Source organism: Convolutriloba macropyga, chromosome 10 (assembly GCF_964194025.1).
Source record: "Convolutriloba macropyga chromosome 10, txConMacr16.3, whole genome shotgun sequence".
Lineage (NCBI taxonomy): Eukaryota > Metazoa > Xenacoelomorpha > Acoela > Convolutidae > Convolutriloba > Convolutriloba macropyga.
The window spans coordinates 33,014,985-33,040,375 of NC_134477.1; the positions used below are offsets into that span (position 1 = coordinate 33,014,985).

General features: G+C 37.1%; 2 protein-coding genes across 5 annotated transcripts in view; both read right to left on the bottom strand.

Moving 5' to 3' along the window:
* The window catches only part of LOC142347885 (protein apterous-like), a 38,260-nt gene extending 32,161 nt beyond the window's left edge, over positions 1 to 6,099 (bottom strand). Inside the window, exon 1 of the mRNA XM_075399039.1 lies at positions 5,082 to 6,099. Within this exon, the coding sequence (XP_075255154.1) occupies positions 5,082 to 5,096 (15 nt within the window). The 5' untranslated portion in view covers positions 5,097 to 6,099. The remainder of the gene's footprint in view (positions 1 to 5,081) is intronic.
* Positions 6,100 to 6,809: 710 nt separating this feature from the next.
* LOC142348466 (uncharacterized) overlaps positions 6,810 to 25,391 on the bottom strand; it is a 44,899-nt gene continuing 26,317 nt past the window's right edge. For 3 of the 4 annotated variants that reach the window (XM_075399841.1, XM_075399839.1, XM_075399840.1), the window contains exons 8-10: positions 15,808 to 16,004; positions 14,627 to 14,754; positions 6,810 to 7,092 (exon numbers count right to left, since the gene is read on the bottom strand). In XM_075399841.1, coding sequence (XP_075255956.1) covers positions 6,903 to 7,092; positions 14,627 to 14,754; positions 15,808 to 16,004 — 515 coding nt within the window. In that variant the 3' untranslated portion in view covers positions 6,810 to 6,902. Of the gene's footprint in view, positions 7,093 to 14,626; positions 14,755 to 15,807; positions 16,064 to 25,391 lie in introns of all 4 variants that reach the window. The other variant, XR_012760738.1, reaches the window with a different exon arrangement.

A 25,391-nucleotide genomic window follows, 5' to 3' on the forward strand; every position in this document is an offset into this window, starting at 1 on the left:
ATTCTTTTCCAGTTTCTGAAAAAGTAATTTCTTAAACCTTTGTCACCTTCAAGAATTCAACAAGGATTTTCGTCCCATCTCTTTCTCTGCGAGTCTTCGTTATTTGTGTATCAGCGATTGGGGAATTTTAAGCTGAGTTTTATTTGGTTCCTAATATAGAGAAAAGCACATTTTTTAATTTCACAGATTGTTAAGTAACTCAATCTCTCAATATTGATAAATTTTGCAGTTATTGTTATTAATGAAGAAGAAAAACGTTCAGTTCTGAAAAACCATTGAGAAAATCAAAAGTGAAAAATTCAAGGTCAGATTGGTTCAATGCTTGCATTTTACGTCTCAAAAAAAGATTAGCTGCAAACTGAAGTTCAGAAATAACGATTGCGGATTAACTGGATCAAATTACCTTGTGAAATTTTTCAAACAATAAACAGTCTTTACAATTTACTCAGCTGAAAAATAGATCCTGAAACATAAGCCAAAAATTGTTAATAAAGTAACGAAAAGATTTTTTTTATTCATTTGCGTTCGGTTAAATTAATTCTGTTCTAATTTCTGTTAAAAGATATTTTTGAATTTTTGTCACCTTCAAGATTTCAACAAGGTTTTTTGGCGCATATCTTCTTCTCTGAGTCTTTGTGTTTTGTGTATCAACGGTTGGGGAATAATAAGCTGAGTTTTATTTGGTTCCTAATATAGAGAGAAGAGAAGCACTTTTTTTTAATTTCACAGATTGTTAAGTACCTCAATCTCTCAATATTAATAATTTTTGCAGTTATTGTTTTTAATGAAGAAAAAAAAACGTTCAGTTCTGAAAAAACTTTGAGAAAATCAAAACTGAAAAATTCAAGGTCAGATTGGATCAATGCTTACATTTTACGTCTCAAAAAAAGATTAGCTGCAAACTGAAGTTCAGAAAAAACGATTGCCGATTAACTGGATCAAATTACCTTGTGGACTTTTTTAAACAATAAACAGTCTTCACAACTTACACAGCTGAAAAATGGATCCTGAAATATAAGCCAAAAAGTGTTAAGAAAGTAACGAAAAGATTTTTTTTTCATTGGCGTTCGGTTAAATTAATTCTATTCTAATTTCTGTGAAACGAAATTTTCGAAACTTTGTCACCTTCAAGACTTCAACAAGGGTTTTTTGCGCATATCTTCTTCTCTGAGTCTTTGTGTTTTGTGTATCAACGGTTGGGAATTATAAGCTGAGTTTTATTTGGTTCCTAATATAGAGAGAAGCACATTTTTTAATTTCACAGATTGTTAAGTAACTCAATCTCTCAATATTGATCAAGGTTCCCCTATATCACTGGGATCAATGTCAAAAAGAATTTTTGACCTAGCTTGCTTGCAAAAAAAGTCGAATTTTCAAATGGTTTTTTCGTTGTTTTGCAAAATGTATTTTTGAAATATATTTTTTTCAAGCTAGTCAAGGAGTAGTTTATATCGAGCGCTACTACAAATCTAAGTTCCACTACATCTTTAAAATCCAAATCCATTTTTTGCTTTGGGATGTTGTTTTATGTATATTTGTAATGTTTAGTATTGTAATGATTTTTTTTAGCTATAGCTCTTCATTTCTCTTCAACAGGGATTATTAAACTTGTATTTTTAAGGACCTCTTTGGCCTTGAAAAGGTGACCAGACCTTACCAAGAGCCACTAACATAGTTCAAATAGCATTCATAATCATAATTGATGCTTTATTTGTACTTTAGGGTACTCAAACTTATGTTAAAAGTGTCCATGAGCCTAGAAAATGCACCATTCTATCCCTCTGTCCAGAAAAAATCAAGTGTTGGATCTTTTTTGCCAAAAAAATCCCAAGTCTTGTTTCTTGCCTGCCAAGAGGTCACCAAGTCTTGGTTGTACTCTGCACAGAGTGACCCAAGACTTTGACCTTCTCTTGGCAGAGAGACCCAAGACTTGGGATTTCTCTGGGCAGAGAACCCCAAGTCTTGATTATTCTCTGGCAATAGAAACCTCAGAGATCGACTCTGGAGTGTTCTCTTAGCAGCCTTGTATTTGACATGATCAGACTCCGAACCAGGCCTGGGACCTTGCCTGATTTTTTTCTGAATCAGGCCTGATGGTCTCTAGGGGCTCAGTACGGGCGCTCTGTCACCTAATTTTGTATGAAAGCACGAAGTCTGTGTTATATCTGTGCACCATTTACACTCTTACCCAGACCGGGCACAATGGCTAGATAATTACCCCTAGACTACTTACTCAAGTGGTAATTAATATTCCCGCACACTGATTTCTCTTAATTTGATTATAGTAGAATGCCCTCGAAAGAGCTCACCCTCAGCTCAACCTCTAATCACAAAAAAATTATTCAAAAAACAGTGAACTCATGCATATAAGGAATAATCAAAAATGAAAACAATGTTTGTTAACTAAAATGAAAACATGTTTTTTTTATTTAACAGCTAAAAGAGTTTACGCATACGATACTAGTTTGTAAAATCTTGATATGATATGCAGTGCATTAATGCAAGCCGTCTGTTGCATTATTTATATTTCATATTACATTATTTTTAAACACGGCACTGATTTAAAATTTTCAAGTTGGCTTTTCATTTGTGCGAGCAGATATTGTAGGGACACAACGATCTTTCACAATATCAAAAAGTTTTGAACTCAATTTTAAATAGCTTCATTTTTACAGTACTTAAAATCATTAACTACTTTCAGTTGACAGTTAAAATTTTTGGTTCAATGCTGGCCAAAACGGGATGTTAATCTTGCAAGATTTGCATGATTCTTCCAAAAGGATATTAATCTTGCAAGATTATGCACTATGGTGTTTGTCTTGCAAGATATTGCAAGACAATCTTAACATAGCAAGATCTTACAAGTTTATTATCTGAAATTCAAACTTTGAAAAAAAATTGAAGTATTTCAAGAAACCCAAAATTCGAATAGACCGCTTTTGCTTGTTTTTTCGCACAAATTCTGATGTACATTGGTTGTCTACAAATTTTTACGAAAAAAAGTCCAAGCGTATTCAAATCTCGTTTTTCCACACAACAGAAACAAACCGAACAACCGGCAACCCTAAAACCAGTCAACAAAAGACACCAAAAAATGTTGACAAAAAATAGTTGAAGAAAATTATATAAAAGAGGAGAAAGATGATTCTTTTATGTTCCACAAGTTTCAGTACATAATTTCAAATATGAAGTGAAAGTCCCATTGCCTTGACTTTAGACGTTTAATTTAGGCTACTCTGCTCAGTAAACAACTGTACTTTTATTCTGCATTTTGACATAATGTTTTCTGGGCAGATTATGATGGAACTGCTTATTGAGTCTTAATGTTTTGGTGAAAAAATTATTTCTTGTGTTTTTTTTGTAATTGTATTTTTTGTGTTTGCAAACCAATTATTTTTAATGTACGCGCACCATCTAAGCCTACGGGAGGAGGAGTTTACATCCATTTTTCTGGCCTCCTTTTGGCTTTTCATTTCGTTGTTTTTCCGCGAAAATCTTGTATTTTGAACCGAGTCATTTTTTCAAAAGCAACATCAGAAACAAAATGCATATTATGGGAACTAAGTGGACTGTTCCCAGTGCGAAGTTGATGATGTATGGGAAAAAAACATAATTAGGAAACTGTTTCGCCGGTAAAATAATGCAAATAATGTAAAATTTTAAAAGCCATCTAATTTAATTTGCAAATTCTAAGTCACGTGGTCAAAATTTTTGATGAAAGTCAATATTTTCCAAATTTTTTATTAACTACCCAACCAAAATCTGTGGCAGAGGCTCCATACGCCCCAAGAAACACAAAGAATGTTTTTTAAAGAAAATTGTTTGAAAAAAAATGAAATTGGAAGAAGAACAACTTTCCTGATGCCTTAGATTGATGATTTATTTGCCTTTTTACTGCTCATGTGATGCATTTTTATTACTTTTGTTATATTCAAATTTTAATAGCTATTCGTAATTTATAGGATAGGATAGATTTCTTAGCTCTATCAAATAGTTTTCTAGGCTCTGTAGGAAGTGTTTCTACGCTCTATTGAACTTTTTTTGGAATATCAACGGCTATTGTTTAACGATCTTTAACGTTTCTTTTTGGATTCTTAGGCGGTTTTTGACTTCTTTCAGATAATTTTCAGTTATTCATCTTGCAAGAAACTTGCAAGTTTGGGATGTTATTCTTGCACGATTCTTGCATGACGGATGTTAATTTTGCAAGATTCTGTAAGAAAATCTTGAAAGATTATGTATCATCTTGCAAGATCCTTGCAAGGCTCCTGCAAAATCTTGCAACATTAACATAAGAACCCGATTCTATATTTTTTGAAAACAATCGACAAGATTTCATCAAATAGTGGTTTATACGGTACATCCTTTGGCATAGTTGTGAATAAAAATGTTCGTAAAAAACTAAAACGCATTTTTCACAAAAATTTGTTTTTCATGATCTTTAACGACCAATACATAACTTAGAAGAGTCCTACAAGTCATTGGACTCTTTGAAGAGTCTTTAGAAGAGTCTTGCAAATCATACGAGGTCATACAATCTCATATAAATCTTATAAGGTCCTTGTAAGATCCAAAGTTTTGAATATTTCATAAAATCTTGTAATATCTTGTAATCTTGGAGTATATTTTTCAAATTTCCATGAAGATTAATAGATGAACATGTAAGATAACGTACGTTCTTTTAAGATATGCAAGGTTGAATTACTATGGCGACCAGTTTACAATTAGTTAAACGTGCAACCATAATACAGTTTTTCTTAAGTTTTTGTTGACAAAAAATACTTCTTTCACTTTTCAGTTGCAACTATCACACATGCCAAAATATATTAGCTTTGTGTCATCGAACGGTTGATCGAAATGTGAGTGAACTCTTCCGTAAGTGAACTCTTCAATTTCGCTTCATCTGTGCATGAGTGAACAGAACATTTTTCCTATACCATCTCTGTTGAAATAACCGAACCAACTGAATTATCGGCAGCAAAAAGACAAAGAACTCGAGATGAATTAAAAGTACAGCTTGAATTGTCAAAGACTGAATAAGAGATCATTGAAAGAGAATCAAAGAGTCGGCATAGACTTACCTTAAGATTGCTCATAGTTAGAACAATAACAGTTGATAATCACAATTAATTTTACTTATTCAACCAATAAACAGTGAAATGATTATAGGAAACAATACGTAATTATAATTTTTATGAATATGTTGTCGAAAATTCAATAAAACCGCCAGCGGACTAATATTTCTTGATAATATCAAAAGTTTTGAATTCATGACAATTTTAAGGCGCTCAAACGACGAAGATTACAAACTGTGTAAATTAGCTGATGGGTAATACTTTAACTGAAGTCTTTTGATTATTTATTCTTCCCGCAGTCACAAATTCGCATGTTTGTTCACATTTTTTCCATTGTTTTTTCATACTTTTCCCTGTCTTTTGTTGTGTTCCTTGGTGTAATTGTATACAATTTGTTTACTGGTGGCATTTTTCCGAGCTAATTGGCTCTGAATAATTTCGATCGGTCCAGGAAACAATAAAAGCATAATAAACAAATTTATTCAATTCCTTAGGCATGACTACTGCTTTACTGTACCCCACGTTTTATTCAAATCACGTCAACATTCGAAGCAAAACATCATTTATAAACTAACATTAACAAAAACTGAAAAAAATCGGTTCAGGAATAAAATCGATGTATTGAAAATTTGCGCATAATTTAGTGAATAAGCTTATCTGATTTGTAAGAAAGGCAATTGTTAATTTCTCATTTCAAAAGTGAAAACCAAACTAAATAATAATACTAATCAAAAAATGGGTTTAAAATTCAGCAATAGTGAATAAAAATAAATTAAGAGTACGTCAGTTTTGTCTAGCATTTAATTGAAACATTCAAAATTCCGAATTCGAAGTTTACGAGAATTAATTTTGTTTATATATAAGAGCCCCGATCTTACAATAATAAAACTAACTTTAAAAATAGCTAATTTAATACTAATCTTTAGCAGTGTAGGAGTTTTTATAATTATAAATGTTTTGACTTATGCGCAATATGGTCGCTAGATTTAACCCCATTTCAAGGGTTCTTTCAACGTTAAAGGGTTCTAGCCCGTTTCTACCTTTCTGACGAGAACTGTAAATGATTTTAATACATTCCCATTTGAAGAGAGAGCTTGTTATTTTGCTTTAAAATCTTGTATTTTTCACTAATTAGTCCCTCAATTCCGTGTTATTATCCCCTCTTGTTTACACTTAAGAGGTCCTACCATTGGAATAACACTCAACTTAAAAACATAATTCTTGCTCTGCTTTTCCCTCTCTGCCTTTCATTGCGGCGCTCGAGTGAAATAATCGCAAGATTTATGTCAGCAACTTCCGTTTAATGCAGTAATAATATTTTGTCAACACAGGAATTTTAAGTCAACACTTTTCAAGGAAACAAATGGCATATCGATCTACAAATAGCGTATTTTGCTGTTCCTACACACCCCGCCGTCTATCATAGTGGTCAAATTGGTTTCCTAAATTCCTGCCAAGAAAATGAGACTATATTTCTTTTGAAATTTCAAAATTTATAGCTAAGCAGGTAATCATTAGAAACAAAAGATACAACGCAAAATTATGACTGAACTTTCGGATAAATTGGAAAAAAAACGGGAAAAGTTTTGCGACGAACGCTTAAAAATTTCACGAACACCATCGCCCATGGCTATCTTAAAAGATCTAAAATGCTTCTCGCAAATACAAGTTATCTTACAGTATTAATTCAGCACCATAATTGTCGAGTTTCGACGAGAACATTTTAAAACACAATGAATAATAAACGGCTTTAATTTTCTTACTTTGTTCGCGTTATTATTGGTTAAACATTTCGGCATGAAATGCACTAAAATATGAATAAAAAACTCAGCACCATGTGAAGTACTTTTTGACATATGAGTCGTTGAGTACAGTCTGGAACTGCTCCTTTGTCAGTCCAGTCAGCACTTCCATTCCATCTGGTGACCCTGGGAGGATGATGGCCATACCTGCCAGAGTTTTGGACACTATCAGGAACTTCACTGGGCGACCGTGGCCCATATCTCCGTCTTTATACCTACAGAAACTGTACTTCAGGTTGGGTTTCGAGATTGAGAAGGATCTTCTTACACTACTTGGGTTGAGAATAGGAAACATAACCGACTAAAGTTGGGCGAACTGCTCTCAAACGACCGGCGAGCTGTTGGATTCGTCAGTATTTAGCTGGCTTTTACTGGCTGGCTTTAGCTTAATTGATTGGGCGTCTCAATTTCTAAGAACCGCCCTTCACGTCATAAGTATAAGCCTCCAAAACAGTTAACAGTTTCTGTGAATCGCATACTTGAAGACAAGTAAGCTGAAAGGCTCTAGGAGAACTTAACGCCCAGTGGGCGTTACCTCGTTATCCCGTTTCTGAGAACGAAAAGTCAAATTGGTCAGACAAAAAATCGTTCAAGCAAGAAATCTCATAATAAAAGACCAACAGTATTAATACAATTGCTATAAACTTCGTTTTGCTATAATACAATGCTATAAACTTCGCAATGATTTTCTAAAAAGTGCTAGTTAAGTCATTTATGGTAAACCATTTCTACTATAATTCAGCGTTAATGAGGGTAATAGATGATATCACGCCACATAACAGCAGCTGAAGTGCGGCATCAACAGAAGAGTTAATGAAAGAGAAAGAGAGAGAGAGAGAGAGAGAGAGAGAGAGAGAGAACGAGAAATGGAAGGAAAAAACCCAGCCGACAGAGGAAGAGCGCAATAGGAATATTTTTGTGGTGAGATTCGACCCTGCAACTTCTAATTTTCCAGCCTTGTTATTATTTAAATCATAAAAATTTGAAAAGTGCAAAACTTTAAGGAAAGTTTTCCAGATTTCAAAAAAATGTTCGAAACCATTTTTTTGTCTCAGGGATTCTGCAATATAACCCAGCCGCAAGACTTCAAAAATTTGGTTGGCCAATAGGAATCGCTAAAATCAAAAAAGGACGAAAACATTCAAAAAATGTGAAAACAATTGCAAATTGCAGACAATCTTGCTACAATTTGTAATATTAATATCTTCAGGACCAAACTTGAGTCATAAAATAATGATAACCATTCCATTAACTCTAGCAACTATGCAGCAGCTCATTATCAATCTTTGGAGGAGGTCCCTGGGGCCATGGTGCCGGAATTTTTTTTTAAATTCGAAAATATTCAAAAAAAACTTGAAAAAGTATGCAATCAATTTAAAATTGCTTAAATTCGTGATATTAAAACCTTGAAAAACATTCTAATACATGTAGCAACTATGCAGTAAACAATTAACAAATTCTAGAGGAGATTGTTTGGCTCTTGAGGCTGCAGAAACCTACAAAATGACAAAAAACATCAAAAAAACTTGAAAAAATTACCTTTAATTTTTATTTAAAAATTTGCTAAAATTTGAGATATTTAAAAGGTGAAAACTAATCTATGGCCAAAAAAGTTTTTTCAGTAACGTATTATTAAAACCTATAGAAAGTTTTCTGACAAATGAGGCTGAAAAAACCCGAATAATGACACTGAATGTCAAAAAAATTGAAAAAATTCAAGTTTTGTCAAAAAATGCTTAAACTCGTGATTTTAAGATGTTGAAATTCCATTACTAATAGAAACTATTGATTACGAGATTATAGAATTCTTAAAATGGTCATAAAAAGTACTTATGTCTTGCAGACGAACTTTATCGACTTTGACCAGCCTCAAAATTAGACTGGCCAAAAATATCGAAAAACGACAAAAAAACTCGAAGAATTGCACTATTTTGGGCTCAAAAACTCCTAAAATTGACCTTTAACCTTAATCTTCGGCCTTCCCAGTAGCTTCACCACACTAAGCCATTGAATGACTTTTAAACGCGGCTAAGGGCTTCTAATGAAACTTAATGCCCGCTGCGCGCTACCTGTTTATTCCGTTTTTATGGACAAAAAGTCAAGCAAAAAATTGCATAAAAAATACCAACAGGACTAATATACTCGCTACAAACTTCGTTTGGGAGCAATTAATTAAACCAATGTTAAGGAAATCAATTTATGATCAGACCATTGAAACCTAACAAACAGAATTCATGAAACTCTACTTCCTCAGCAGCTTTGATGAACTGTACTTTTAGATAACAGCCAGCAAAGGCTCTGAGAGAGCTACAGAAAAAACCTCCCCCAGATAGATAAAGACAACTTATCCCACTTCTGTTGACAAAAAGTCAAATTTTTGAAGCGAGAGAAGGAAGGTGGGACGCGCGCGCGCGCGTCTGTGTGTGTGTGTGTTTGTGTGTGTGTGTGTGAGGGGGGGGGATGGGTTGGAGCTGGAGGCCAGGGGTTTGAGACCAAGAGTACTTTTATGAGGTCGAATTTTAATTCAACCAACGTGTTGCCTTCAAAATGACCTTTACGTTGAATATTTCAAGCATTTCCTAATTCTTAATTAGTATACATTAAAAACTAAGCCGCCATTAAAATCTAATGTCGAAAAACAGAAGGCATCGTTCAGAAGCGGAAAGCAATTTTTCAAAGGAAAGATGGCAAAGTTCAAACACAGCCGGTATATTGACGGAAAATAGCCGCCATTGATGAGCTTGATGCACATCGGGATTGGAACAGAAATAGAAAAAAAAGAAGAGATATCTTGACCAAATTTCTTTCGGTTTTTTTTTCAGTGTTAAAAATTGTTCTGTTTTGGCGTGCAGTTTCAGTTGGATTCAAAAACTATACTTAATTCAGCTTCTAAACGGAAAGCTAATAAGCTGAACGCCAATTTCAGCTAGCAAAAATTCTAATGAACTTTGATAATCTAACTCTCAATGACTTAATGACCGGGCTTTATCGGTTTATCCCGTCTCTTTTGATTTTGCTCTTTTAACATTGACTGTATTTAATATCTTGCGTAATTCATTGAGTGAGTGGATTTATAAACCATGCAGTTGAAACAGTGAGTGAGGTAAGTCAGAAGTCACACGTGAAAGTCGTGACTTACGTAAAACAAAAACCGTGATCAAAAAGTAAAGTGAATCAAAAAACATAGCAGGACAAGTACTGACGTACAATTCAAAGAATTTTCATTGAATAAAAAAAACTAGACCTAAAACGGACTACGAGTGAATTGGGAAAACTATTTCTAAAAAAATCAGATCAGAAAATTAAAAAAAAACAGAAAATCAATGTAAAAAAAACCAAATGTGAACAAAAAACCATCCGCGAGAAATGGAAATTTGTTTCAAACAAAAAACTATGACTAAAATGAACTATGAATGGATTGGAAAAACTATTTAGAAAAAAATCTGATCCAAAAAATTGAAAAAACAGCAAAAATCACAGTGAAATTTCCGCATTGTGAACAAAAAACCACTAGCGAGAAAGCGAATTTTTGTTCAAACAACGTTTCCTCACTCTACTTTAAAATTAGATTGAAAAAATTTTACGCCACAAATTGCACTCACTTTTTCGTTCCATTTCCTGTTTCAGCGTGACCAAAATCACTACTCCAATTTGACTTCAAAAATCATGAAAATGTGAGAACAGATCTTTAAAAAAAGACAGCGCCCAAATACAATTCAAATTCTTTGAATTGTTAAAAACATAGCAGGACAAGTTCTGACGTACAATTTAAAGATATATCATCAACTAAATAAAACAGTAGACCTAAAACGGACTATGAGGCAATTGGGAAAACCATTTCAAAGAAAATTAGATCAAAGTTAAAAAAAAAAGAAAATCAAAATTAAAATGCCGCATTTGAACAAAAAGCCCACTAGCGCAAAAGAGAATTTTGGTTCAAACAAAAAATAGACCTAGAATGAAATATTAATTGATGGAAATGAAAAAAATACCTGCAGATTGCCGGAAAATAGCCGCCGTTGCTTCCAATAACTCTATTGGGATTGAAAGAAAAGAATATATCAACAAAAATTGATTTTTGTACAAAAACATTTTTAAGTGCGATTTATTTTGATGTCATTTCGTAATTGAACATACTCCTGTCTCTCAGTGAGAGGTTACAGGATCCAGTATCTATACCAATACGCATTATAGATAGTAACTAAAACTTTTGAGAACAAAGTTCAGGTACCGGGCATCTAAAAATGGGCTTTATGGGTTTATCCCGTTTCCATTTCTGACTTTGATTTTTTTATACTGACTTTTTTCATTTTGAATTGCTTTGCCGAGCAGCGGCTGTTTGAAAGGACTTTGAGCAGAAAGACAGAAGAGTGAATCTAGCCGAGAGAAGTCAAAAAGGTTTTACGCAAAATGTCGAAAAAGCGGCAAGATGGGTAAAGCGAAAAAAAATTTCGACGAAGTAAAAATAAATAGGAGCGCCATAATAGCCGGCTGAGAAGATGAGGGCGGCTATTAAACATTAAGAAAACAATCCTATTCAAAAAATTGAAAAAAAACAATAAAATCAAAGTGAAATTGGCGCATGTGAAAAAATCCCCTGGCGAGAAAGCAATTTTTTGTTCAAACACCGCTTTCTCACTCTACTTTAAAATTAGAAGAAAAAAATTTACGCCATAAAACTACCCGCTTGTTCGCTCAATTTCCTGTTTCGGCAGGACCAAAATCACTACTCCAATTTGACTTCAAAAATCATGAAAATGTGTTAACAAATCTTTTAAAAAAAATACAATTTTTTGAATTGTAAAAAGGAGAGCGGCTAAATAATAGCCGTTACGAGGCTGACGGCGGCTATTAATTAAATAAAATACTTGATACAGCTTTAAAATCCAGTAGATTACCGATATCCGATACTCCACTTGAAATCGTAAAATGACGCACATTACTAAAATAGCTGCTTCAATGTTGTTAAAAAACAAACAAAAACATGATTATAATTTGATTCAATGAATGTGTAGCATTTTCGAAAAAAGTTTACAAAAATTTTTGAAGATTTTCTAATTTTCTCTACTCAAATTTCAGTTAACAGTAAAGTTGAAATGTCCTCTTAGGGTATCATGAGACTAGAGTTATCGATCAACTGACACCAGCCAGGGTAATATTTTGCCCGTATCCGTGCTGACCATATAAAATTCTAAAAGAATATGTCATAATTTGTACATTGCAAGATTACCATTGCAAGATTTAAACATAACCGACTAACGTCGGGCGAATTGCTCTCAAACGACCGGCGATCGGTTGGCTTCGTCAACAGCTAGCCACGGTTTAGTGACCTCAGGGCACTACATCTTTATCCCGTTTCTGAAGACGAAAGTCAAATGGGTCAGAGGACAAATCGAACAAGCGATAAATTGCATAAAAGACAAACAGGGTAATAAATTTGCTAAAAATTGCTTTTGAGAGCAATTAACAATGGTTTCCTAAAAAGTGCCTGTTAGATAAGTTATGATAAAAAACATTTCAACTATAACTCATTAATAATGAGGATCAGAGAAGATGACATTACGCATAGATGACATTAAGCAAAACATTAATATCTCAAGAACCAATTAATTGTCTCAAGAGACTATCCGGTATCCCTGTTTCAAGCCAGAAATAGTTTCACAGGCTCATAAAGAACAATACACTTGGAACATACAAATTTTTCCAAAAATTTGAAAAGTTTAAATTTTATCCAAAAATACTAAAACTGGAGTCATAAAAAAGTTGATCACCATCCCATTAACTCCAAAAACTATGAAGAAGCTTATTATCAAACCTTGGAGGAGGTTCGAGGGCCTCTGTTGACGGAAAAAAATCAAAAACATAAAAAACTGCAAATATTTTTAAAAAAGGCTTAAATTCGTGATATTAAAATCTTGAAGAACAATCCAGTACAACACTAAACTATGCAGTAAAATATTATCAAAACCTAGAGGAAGTTCCGTGGCACTTGAGGCTAGAGAAACCTAAGAAATTACAAAAATTTTTGAAAAACTTAAAAAAAATTGCAACAACTTGTGCTATTAAAAAGATGAAAAATAATCCATGACCAACAAAAAATTTTTAGTAACTTATTATCAAACCCTAACGGAGGCTTTCTGACCTTTGAGGTTCAAAAAATCTGAATAATTAGTTTAAATGTCAAAAAATTGGAAAAAAAATGGCTAAAAATATCAAAAATATGCCAAAATTCGAGATGTTAAAATCTTGCAAGACATTCCATTTCATCTAAAAATTATTCAGTAATCTATTTTCAAACCCTAGAGGAGGTTCTTTGACACCTAGGGCTGAAAGTCAAAAAATTTCAAAGTTTTCCAAAAAAGCTTGAAAAAAATTGCAAAAAAGTATAAATTTTCGTTTTTAGCAAGTGGTTGATCGTCAGTAGCTAGCCACGGAGGGGGGGGGGCTGCACCGGGGACAGATTGGGGGGGGGCAACACTGGGGTGGGGGGCAACAGCGCGGTGGGGGGTGGGGCAATAGAGGGGTCAACAGTGGAGGTGTCTTCAACCTCTAAGAACCGCCCTTCACACCATAATTATAAGTATAAGTCTCCAAAACAGTTTCATCTGAAACAGAGCTGAAAGGCTCTAAGAGCTCTTGATGCCCGCTGGGCGCTACCTGTTTATCCCATTTTTGAGGACGAAAAGTCAAAAGCGTCAGACGAAAAATCGGTCAAGCGAAAAATCGCATAAAAAGAAGACCGACAGGACTAATATAATTGCTACAAACTTCGTTTGAGAGCAATTAAAAAGTGTTCAAAAACTCATACGGCTTGTAAACAATTTTTATAGCACACTGTATTCATAAACAAAAGCAACAATTTTGACTACATTAAATGCAAAAATGCAATTTTGATCTCTGTTCATAACTTGACCCACGGTCTTCACATACCACATTATCGCCAATCACCGCGTTTTCGTAAGACTGCCCACGCTCTTTTCATATTTGACAGACATGTTGTCAAACCCCACCGCTGTTTGTCAAAGCATGGTCGACGCGACTGTTATCGGTGGACGGCGCATGGTCGACACCAACCGCTGACGTCAAAACATTTTGATTTTATACTCGTCGCGGTCAACGTCTTTTTATAAGTTAACCCGTCAAATTGGGATGGGTTTTTAGAGAAGACAATTCGAAGTTCAACTGTTTCTTCACCTACTCCACTGTATTCAGTATGATAATGATCACAAATTTAAATTTTTAGACAGCACCTAAACTGCACCCCAAATTTAAGGCTGCACCCCCTACATTTTGCTGCCAACGTTTGATTTATGTTCAACTGTTTAAAATTTGTATCATGCATCAAAAAATGATTGATGAGAACAAACGAAACCAAAAAACTGCAAACAACTTTACTTGAAAACCATCTGAAATAACTAAATGATCCAAAAAATGAATACAAAATTTTTTAGCGCGACTGAGACTATATCATATTTCCATATTCAGAACTTCCATTTACAATTCCGTACTTTTTCCAATTGCAAAGTGTTCGAATTATGCAAAAAAATTGTGAATTTCCTATATTTTCAACTCTAAGAAACCGCTCAATTTTACATAAAGTTTTTGGAAAAGTTCATCGGCCCGGGTGGTAAAAGAAACTTACAGCATTCCAGCATTTACCGCAATTCTTACATTAGTACCTGCCTAAACCTCGACTGGATAGAAATTTTGAAATATGAGGCTGTCAATGAACTGTATTCTCCTACTAACCAGTCAAAGTACTGATTCCAGTTGGTGACTGAAAAGTCCAGGGGTTGATGCCCCGCTGAGAACTGCACATTGTCGGCCCCCTCTTGCTCCACAAAGTTAATCACACTCTGCATGTAAGACTCTGTCACCTGCAGTTAGTCAACACAAGAGTGAGCCAGTAATCAGTTAAAAGAAAACATTAAAACAATCAAAAGTTAGTTTATTTTTGAAGAAAATAACAATATTTAGAAAATAATAACAAAGGCGGTAAATTGCAGGAAATAGCTGACATTTAACCCACCAGGGTCGAGGTGTCACCGCCATTCAACGCAAAATTATGCAAGATAAGCGGTGCATGCGGGAAATTTTGTAAGATAAACGGTGAATTCGGTGAAATTACATAAATCAGGCGGTGAATGCGGTAAAAAAAACTTTATCGCCTGGCATTTAAAAACAACTTGAAACAAAAGAGCATTTAAAAATAACTTGAAACAAAATCTAAAAAAATATGCATTTTCTGAAATCACGAGAGCACATATAGCCAAAAAACGTTCATTGGAGCAAGTAGAGTAATGAAAAGCTTCCAAAAAAGGTAACTAAAATAGGCTAAGAAAATTTTCTAAGATTAGAATAAAAGAAACGAAAAACAGCAAAAAAAAAAAAAGGAAAATTAATTAAAAATTTCTCAGTTTATTGTCTTTTTTATTAACACGAAATCGTATAAAACCAATAAAACTGCAATCGCATGGTATCCAAAAACACCATAATAATATGCGTCATTCAAGGCCCATACAAAGCAGTGTAACAAAACAAAATGCGAAACAATTGCTTAAATTCGTCTTAAATTCAGTAAAATAGCTGAAAAACCTGCAAATTGGTATAAAATTCATATTAATGACCAGAAACCTACAAACCACCATCAAAACAAAATTAAAACAATAAAATATCATAATCAAAATTCTAAACCAAAAATTAAACAAAAAATCCGTTTTAAAAGGCCGCACGTGAACACAAACTTTCGCTTATAGAATTTTTTTTTCACACCTCAATTTCTCGCTCTCTCGAAAACAACGGAATGAACAAAAATCAACTCTTCAAATTTGTTCAGCACCCAAACCACTCCAAAATGTTTCACTAAGGCTATTAAAAAGTTTCTACAAATTTCTATCTTTTCAATTCTTACAAAAATTCACAACTTTTACCTTGAGCACTGATTTTCTAATCCTGCACGCCGTTCTGTAAGCCGAATCTTTGCACAGTTTCTCCTTGTGGCAGCTGGTGTACACAATAAAGGTTGCATTGCCGAAGAAGGTTCTGGGTAGAGGTGGTTTCTTCCTGAATCGGCCATTGCATGCCAGCTGGAACACCGACACGTCTGCTGGCTTAGCCTTAGGCATCCCTGCCAACAGCCAATGCAAATCTGTCTGGTCAACTGGGGGATGGTTGTGTTCACACATCCTCACGCAAAATTACATAATGATTCGCCAAATAAACTAGTGTAGTAGGCCTTGATTATTGTATCAATTCTTTCATTATTATATCACACAGAGTTCATAGACTCTACGCGTAAGTGTGAAAAGTTAACCGTTTGTGATTGATTTGAAAACTTTATTCTCAATTTTGGCATTAAAGCATACAAAAATGTATATTAGGGGTCGGGGTTCAGCGGAGCGGGGGAGAGTGGTCAAGCGATAGGGGAAGGTTGGGAGGTCTGTACGAGAGGGGGTCCAAATTGACAGGTTGAGGAGGGTGAACGCACTGGGGGGGGGGGGGGGGGGTAAGGGGCGGTGGTGACCGTCCTTCGCACCATCAAATTCCTTCCTCGAAACAGTTTTGTTAAATCGCATACATAGAGACTAGTAAAGCGTAAGTCTCTAAGAGAGCTGTTCTGCCGCTTAATGCCTTCCGTGTTTTACCTGTTTAACCCGTCTTTGGGGAGGAAAAGTTCAGATGAAAAATTGGTCTCAAGCGAAAAAACCCATAAAAACTCCACATCTAATAACATAACGGGCATATTACCGGAATAGCTGCGAAAGAATAGACTTGCATGCCGTATAATAGAGATAGAAACAGACACATATATAAAATGAAAAAAAATATCGACGCCACTCAAAAAGCTAAGTAAAAAACATTCAGCGATAAATTAAAAAAGCTTGTAGAAATTCATTGCGCAGAAGCCCTTTCGTTTTTTGAAACATGTAAATTATTCAGATTATAACCAATATTACCCTTAGATATTTACTTGCATTCGAATGTTGAATAAATTAATCAGTATTGTTATTAATATAATAATCTTACAATTGTGGCTGTTCGTTCTAGTAGTAAGGCAAAATTCATGCCTCGTAACGGGGGGACGCCCCCCCCCCCCGCAACGACCCGCGCGAACACAAACGCCTTGTCACGGAGGGGAGGGGACACATATGAGTTCCTTTGACCTCAAACTAATTCAAATGCAACTTAAGTGTAAAAGTCATTTTTTTAAGTGAGGTAAGTCACATATGATCAAAATCTAATGACGCAAATGAGCTAAAAACGTTGGCTAAAGAGAGTGAGAAATTACGTAGCGCGCGCAATAGCAATTAGTGACAGGAAGAACTAATTCAGAAAATTTTAATTCTTCAGCTTTGCTGTGTAAACAAATGCAAAACGAAAAAGAGCGTCAGACGACGTAACAAAAAACATAGCGGGACAAGTCTTGATCAATTCAAAAATTTTTCTCTGACAAATAAAAAAACTAGACCTACAATGGACTACGACTGGAAGAAAAACCATTTAGAAACTATTTCGATCAAAAAATCTAAAAAAACAGTAAAAATCGAAGCAAAAATGCCGCATCTGAACAAAAAAACCACTAGCGAGAACGCGAATTTTTGCTCGTACGCCGTTTTCTCACTCTACTTAAAAATTAGAATGCAAAAAGTTCTTGTCTCACAACCACTTGCTTTCTCGATCAACTTCCTCCCTTTCTTGTTTCGGCGTGGCCAAAATCATCGCTTCAACTTGACTTCAAAATTCATGAAAATGTGTGAACAGATCTTAAGAAAAAGACAGTGCCCCAATACAATTCAAAATCTTTGAATCATAAAAAACCAAGAGCAGCGCAATATAGCTCCCACAGCTTAAAGTTTCTCAGCTATAATAATTGCTACAAACTTCGTTTGGCAGCAATTATTTCAATGACCTGCTTTTTACATAGAGAACATAAAAAGCCTTTTTTCATTAATGATACATGAATAATTTTCTATTTTATTAAATGACTTGCCACCACCTTCTCACAATTGAGATTCGCGAAAAAATTGCAGCTAATTTGCAGTAAATTAATATTTGAGATTGTACATTTTTGCATACGTTTAGATTTTTCCACAGGCAATTTTCAAATATTTTTGAAGAAATCTAATAGAGTTTCAACTTAATTATACATAAGTTTTCGTTTAGTTTTTTCATTTTTTTTATTGTTTTATAGATTGGAATATTAAGTGTTATAGATATTTCGCGTTGTTGAAAGAAAATGTGCAGAAATTTAGTTTCAGCAGAAATTATTAGGATGGAATCACGTTGATGAGAGCAAAAATTACTTCACAAAATTCAATTGGTGGTGAAAATTTCGTTGAATTTCAAAAAAAAATTGTATTTTCTACACATTGGATAGTTATAGCAGCAAATTTTTGTGTTGAAAAGCGTCTTTCTCAATATCTAGAATGTTTTAACACGCAACTTGTTTCATGATCACGTTGGACATACTAACAGATCAATTCTAACGTTTTTGAGTCGCATTCCATAATCACACAAAAAATTTTAGATTGTCGGACAAATAACAATAGAAAACCTCTTACTTTTTATCAATCGTTCTGCTACAAACTGTTTTAAAACTGAGACTTCATATAAAAACTTTCTAAGTTCATTCACAAATAAATTGGCGTCAAATTGATTTATATTCAACCAGTAGTTGAAAAGTCGTTGATTTTCAATGATATTTAGCAAAGACAAGGTCACATTTTCAAGCCTAGAAAAACACAATTCAAGCCTCTAGCATACACAACAATTAAAAAATAAGAAGCGATGCATTTATCTGAGATGAACACTTGTGAAGAAAACTTGGTGAAGCAGTGTACGACCGACTGACCACAAAGAACCGGTTGGAGCTGTTGTTAGACAAAATAGCTGAAGAGTGCAAAAATTAACCACAAAAAGCGAGGGATTTTCCTAATTAAAATTAACAAAAGTTTAAACAAAACCGTCCAACGCCGGGCGAATTGCTCTCAAACGGCCAGCGAGTGGTACTAGGCTTCGGTATAGGAGCATTTAAAAAATGTTTCCAGTTATGTCTTGTCAGCAACTATTGTTTACCATGCCTTTCAAATATTGTTTCATGCATATAAACTGATACTTGAATTAATTCGTGGCGCTTCCTTTGTTCATCTTGTTTTTTGGCCATAAAGGTCAAACACTTTGACCCTCAAAATAACGTTATAAAATACCGGAACTAAGACCGACTTAACATTCCGAAACAACAATATAAACTCTGACGAAATAACAGAAGTTCGAATGTAAATTCAAAGACGTTTTTTTCAGTATATGGAGCATTATAGCAACAACATGTAAGCAACGTGTCCGTATTAACGATCAATGCCACAAGTGAAACTTAGACGGCAAGGTTTTTTTGATGCTCTTTTACTGGTTTTTTGTCTGATGTTATTGACGTCAAAATAGGTTCGTATTCATCCAACAATTGTCTAGATAACCTAAAAATATTAGGCCGAAAGCCAGCTTAATCGATACATATCGTGGTTATATTTACTTAAAATTAGGTTAAAAGAACTTTTCCGGAACTTTCCGCGTATGTTAGAACGTATTTAAATCTTATTTAGAAATACTTGAAAGTTTAGAAATACTCTATCCTGATTGGATGAAATTCGTTCATTTACTGCGTAACATCCTCCGGCCCGGAAGAAGATGTTGGGAAAACTGGTGCAAGTTTTACAAGCGGGCGGACAAGTGAACCGGTCGACGTACGTAAAGCGGCGGAGCGCGCGACGCTATCGGAGCCGTAACGGAGTTCCACAATTCGAACGGTTGGGTAGTAACCCCTAGGGTTGGTTTCTTCAACTATCCAAACCAAGTCACCGGCCTTAAGGTGTTGCTCGGCAGGCGTCTGCCACTTAGAGCGTCGGTTCAGCGTCGGTACGTACTCTTTGATCCAAGGGGACCAGATCGCATTAGGTTGACCAGGTCGAACTCATTGTTGCCGACAACAGACGGAATACTGGCAGAGTGTTCTCCTAAAAGAAAGTGGTTGGGCGTTAAAGCGTTCAAATCGCACGGATCAGCGATTACGGGTGTTAAAGGACGCGAACTGAGGGCATTCTCCATGAGACAAAAGATAGTATGCAGTACCTCATCCTTGAGGCGACGCGTGCCAAGAACAGTATACAACACGCGCTTGAAACTGCGTACCAACCTCTCCCAGATGCCACCTTGATGTGGTGCGCTGGGTGGATTGAACCTCGACTTTATACCTTTGTGAGCTAGCTCAGCTGCAATGTTGACAACGTTCCATTTTTCAATACTTTCTCGGAGTTCTTTCTCCGCTCCAATAAAGTTAGTGCCATTGTCAGACCAAATCATGGCAGGTGTACCCCTACGTGACACAAACCGCTCAACTCCCATGACACAAGAACTGGTGTCCATGGATGTAACTATCTCGACATGGACAGCGCGAGTAGTGAGACAGGTGAAGAGGAAGCCCCACCTTTTCCCAGTAGTACGGCGGATAGTAACATAGAATGGCCCAAAGTAGTCAACGCCAGTGTTCGTGAAGGGAGGCGACTGGTAAGCAAGTCTCTCTTTAGGTAAGTCGGATATTATTGGTTGCATAGTTACAGCTTGGAATTCTCGGCAACTCAGGCAGTGTGCTTTGATGAAACGTAAAGACGATCTTAGTTTCAGTACTGTATAGTGTTCCTGCACAATTGATCTTAGGTATTCAACGCCTTGATGATAATGCTTTACGTGCGTGTGTTCAAGGAACAGTTTCACAAACGGATGACGTGCATCTAAAATGATTGGATACTTGATGTGGCCTGAGGAAAGGATTAGCCACTTTGGACTAATAAACGGTGAATGTGGAGCAATTCGGCCACTCCGTTTAACGAATTTAATGTCAAGAAGATCTTTTCTTTCGGCTTCAAAAGACTCTCCTGGCACCAAATACTGTAGAAGACAATCGGCTTCGTCAAGCTCAGTAGGGTCGGTAATGCTACCATCGGGGTTACGGTAGCCGGCATGTTTCGGCAAAAGCCGGAGAACGTATGCGGCAATGCGCAAGTCCTTTTGATAAGAACTAAACTTATCAAATGGGAATAACGACGGAACGGGAGTTGTCTGTTTTATAGCAGATGTAGCAAGAGAAACAGTGTCTTCTATAATGACTGCTTGGTTGACGCCAAGTTTGATGTTATTAATGACGTCTTTGTTCGGCACGAAAGGGAAACTTGAGTTAGTTAAGAAATGTGGACCATTGACCCAACTGCTTAATTGCAAAACCTCAGCGGACATTCCACGCGTGCCAGCGTCAGCTGGATTATCCTTAGCTGCGACGTGGTTCCATTGGTCAGCGCTGGTATACTCCAAAATTTCACAAACGCGGTTTGCAACCAAGATTGGTTGCTTTTCATTAGAGTTAATCCATTGGAGAACGGTCGTGCTATCTGTCCACATGAATACTTGGTTAACAGTTACAGTAAGTGCTTGTGTAATTTCCCTTTTCAGTCGAGCGGCAAGTAGAGCTGCTTGTAATTCGAGTTTTGGGACAGTCACTACTTTCATTGGCGCCACGCGCGCTTTCCCTAAAACAAACACAAGCTCTGTTTTTTCTTCGCCCGTAGGTGTTTTTACACGGGCTCGCAAGAATGCGACCGCACTGAAAGTATCCTCCGAACTGTCACCGAACATATGCAGCTCTATATTATCAAAGGCTCCACTAAAGTAACTTCGGGGAATTTTGATGTTTTTAAGCTTTGGTAAGTCCGCACTCCAAACCAAAAATCTTTGAACCATGTCCTGTGGGAGCTCGTCATCCCGTTGTTGTCCTGTGACACGCCAGATGTCTTTTAAGAGCAGTCGCGCACCGACGGTAAACGGTGCGACAAGACCAATGGGGTCAAAGACATTCGAAACAAGACTTAGGACCAAGCGTTGCGTGAGGGACTTGGTGATAGCGCAGCTTGTACCCCGACTCACATCTAAAGTGTCATTAGTGTGATCGCACTTTAGGGCTCAGTAGATTGAGAGGAACCATCAATTTGGTCAGCCAGATTTGGTACATTGCTTACGAACTTTGTAAGCTTGAACCCACCGAGATGGAGAAGATGTACCAATACCTTTGATCTATTGATGGCTTTCTCTGGAGACTCCACTGAGTCAAGATAATCGTCCATGTAGAAGTTTTCAAGGACGGCTTTTGCAGCTTCGGGGTAAAACTTGGCATTGTCTCTCGCAACGTTAGTTGTGGGGTACTCACGCCACAGAAAGCGAAGTGATGGTTGATCTGATGGTAACACGCCAACCTGTAGAAACATTCCCTCGATGTCGGCGGAGACGGCATATGGATGTTGTCGGAAGCGAAGAAGTACGTAAATAAGATTTTGGAGTAGATCAGGGCCAGTGAGCAAAGATTTATTCAGTGAGGCGCCATGAAATTTTGCTGCTCCATTGAGCACCCTACGCACCTTACCTGATTTTTTCGGGTTTAAAACCGGATGGTGGGTAGGTGCCATTCTTTATCAGACCGGCTCTCAACCTTGTGAGCGTCCGGAACCTCAATTACATACCCCTTATTTAGGTCTTCCTTGATGGTACTAGTATACTTCTCTCTGAGGTCCTCATCCTTGGCCAAGCGTTTTTCGAGCGATTTTAGTTGCACAAGGGAGGAGAAGTAATTATGTGGGAGCTGGATGTTGTCTGCTGCCCACAGCATTCCGACATCGTATCTCAGGGCATTGTGTATGGTGTTACTCTCAAGATCTCGTGAGCCCTTGCGTCTGCTGCAGATCTGGAGTCGACCTGTTTGTTTGCCCCCGAATGATTCAATGTCGTACCATGACTTTACTTGACTTGCTAACTCATTGTCATGTTCGATATTCACTTTAAAGCACGTTGAGGTTAAACAAGAACTTGATGGTAACGAACCGCTTAAGACCCAACCTATGGGTAAGCGTACGGCAACGGGTGAACGCTTCTCATTGGCAGAGAAGTATTCTAACAGGCAAATGGCATGATAGACATCTTGTCCCAGTATCATCTCAATGTCTTTATAGGAATATGTCACGGGATCAAGGACCGCTAAGTGTGGGTAAGTCTCTTGCAGTGCCTATACATTAATTATATCAGAGCCGACGTTCAGACTCTCTTTAACGAAAGGGTTGATGGTAAATAGTTCAAAATCTTGATGTTCTCTTGGTTTCACAGTAACTTCAACAATCCTAGTGTCAACTACTTCTTCGATATTAAAGCCCTTGACAGTTAGCTTTAGTGCTTTACCGTGCAAACCGAGTCTATCTGCGAGACTACCGGCCACCCAAGAGTTACTGCAGGCGGTATCACACAATACTAAAGCCTTGGTATCTAAACCGGACGAATTGACCAACTGCAATTCCGTTACCTGAAGGAGCCCCTTAACATCAGTAACAGATGACAATGTTGTGGTCTTATTAGGCTGGAGTTGACTAGAAGTTGTTTTACTTTGACTTATATTGCCAGAAGGTTGAATGGTATTGGAATTTGTTAACTGTTTTGTTGGGAAAACCCTATCTGCTCCATGCAATAACGTGTTATGCGAACTATTGCACCCCTCTGCTCGGCACTTTCTTGGTTGAGGGCACTGGCGGAACGTGTGCTTCTCGCGTAAGCACGAAAAGCAAAGTTTATTATCCCCCTCCAACTTAGCTCTTTGGGTTGGAGTCTTTTCCTTGAAAACTCGACACTCCCATAGCCGGTGGTTACCGTTGCATACAATACAGCGAGAGTAAGTGTTTGTGGAAGAAGATGGCATTTGGTTCTTTGTTTCCCTTTGTTGTGAATTTGATGCAAACACTTTTGAGGCTGTTTTGGTCTTGGTTACTGACTGAAGTGCTGTTATCTTCAGGCCTTGCCTTGGTTGCGCTTTGTTTCATAAGATCATGGGCCTCAGCCTTTTCTTTGAGCCAATCGTTAAAGTCAAGGAGGGTAGGCTTAACCCAGTGCTTCTTCACCGTAAAGAGCGACCATGACTCTTTCATGTTTGGAGGTAACTTCTGTACCGCTTGCTTAAGTAGGGAAGCGCTTTTCAAGTCAGCATCATTTGATAGTGAGTTGAAAACCCCAACGAGGCAGGATATGGCTGCAGAATAGTTAATGATGTTATCACTAGTATGCATTTTAAGGGGCGGAAAGTTACTTAGTTTATCCAAATGTGCATTTACGACTGCCTGTGGCTGGCCAAATTTACGTTCTAATGTCCTTAGTGCATTCTTGTACATTGAACCACAGTAGGCAAACTCGGCGATTGCAATCTTTGCTTTACCGGTGACGAGTGTCTTAAGGTATGTCAATTAACATCATCAGTGAGCGATTGCGAGTCAATCGCGCTTTTGAATTGACCATACCATTCGTGCCATTGTAATGGATCGCCATTATACTGAGCAAGTTTCCATTCTGGCAAAGGGTCGTTTCTCTTGCTTGTTATTGCATCAGCTAATTCCCTAATCAATGACGCATTGTCTGGTGTCGAAGGGGCAGGTGCAGACACCTGCGGACCGCTCAAACTCAACGGAGTGGGCCCAACATAGGGGTATGATGGCTAAAAAACCGAAGTGGCTAGACCAGGTACAACATTATTAGTAGTCGCGATCAGGTTTTCCTGCTGTGCACCTGATGGTGATTGCATATCAATCCAAGGGGGCGAATTCTCATAAATTCGTAGTAGAACATAAGTGCTTGATGGTGCGATATGTGTGTGTACATTTGGAGGCAGACTATTCACGGTGGTTGCGTCTTGGTTGACTATTGACGGTCTTTGCTGTGGAAACCGCCAATGACTCATATTTGGCACAAAGTTTTGGCCAAATGGGATATTGGGCATATTTGGGACAGGAGCAGCAACGGAACGTACAGCTTTGTGTACTGGGTCATTATTATTCTGGAAAGTGTTGTTGATGAGAGGAGGATTAATCAAAGGGGCGTGTGCGATGGGAGCAGTGAGGTTAGGTGCAAAGACTGGGTTCGGAATGGAAAGGACGTTAGGATGAGCGGGTTCGGAGTTGTGCTGTTGAATGTTTGGGCTTGGTGGGGCGCTTGGGTGCAAGGGAACGTTTATTGCGGGGGCTGGATGATTTGTTGTCGGAAAAGGAGGAAGAGTGGCGTTTGGTGCTCGGGGGACAAAATTAATTTGTTGTCGGGAGCATATATGCTGCGCCGAATTATTCTTGGGTAGACTTGATGTTTCAGGTCCCCTGGATTCTGAAATTTTAAGCAGTGCGCGTGGAAAATGATCGGACGAATTATTTTGGTTTATTTGTGGTCGGACGGGCTCTTGAATTGGTGGTGAAGAAGCCCCTGGGGCGTGTACAGAAGGCGGCTGACTATCCGCGGTTCCTTGGATAGTTATGTTTGGGAGCGCCGTGCCTTGCTGGCCTGTTTGATTCATTTGCGCCCTTAGGTGCGCCTGGTACAACGCCTGTGTGTTAGCAGCAGCCAAAAAAATTTCAGGTGGAGTATAATAGGGGTCGAGTTGCTGCAAGGTCTCATTGCT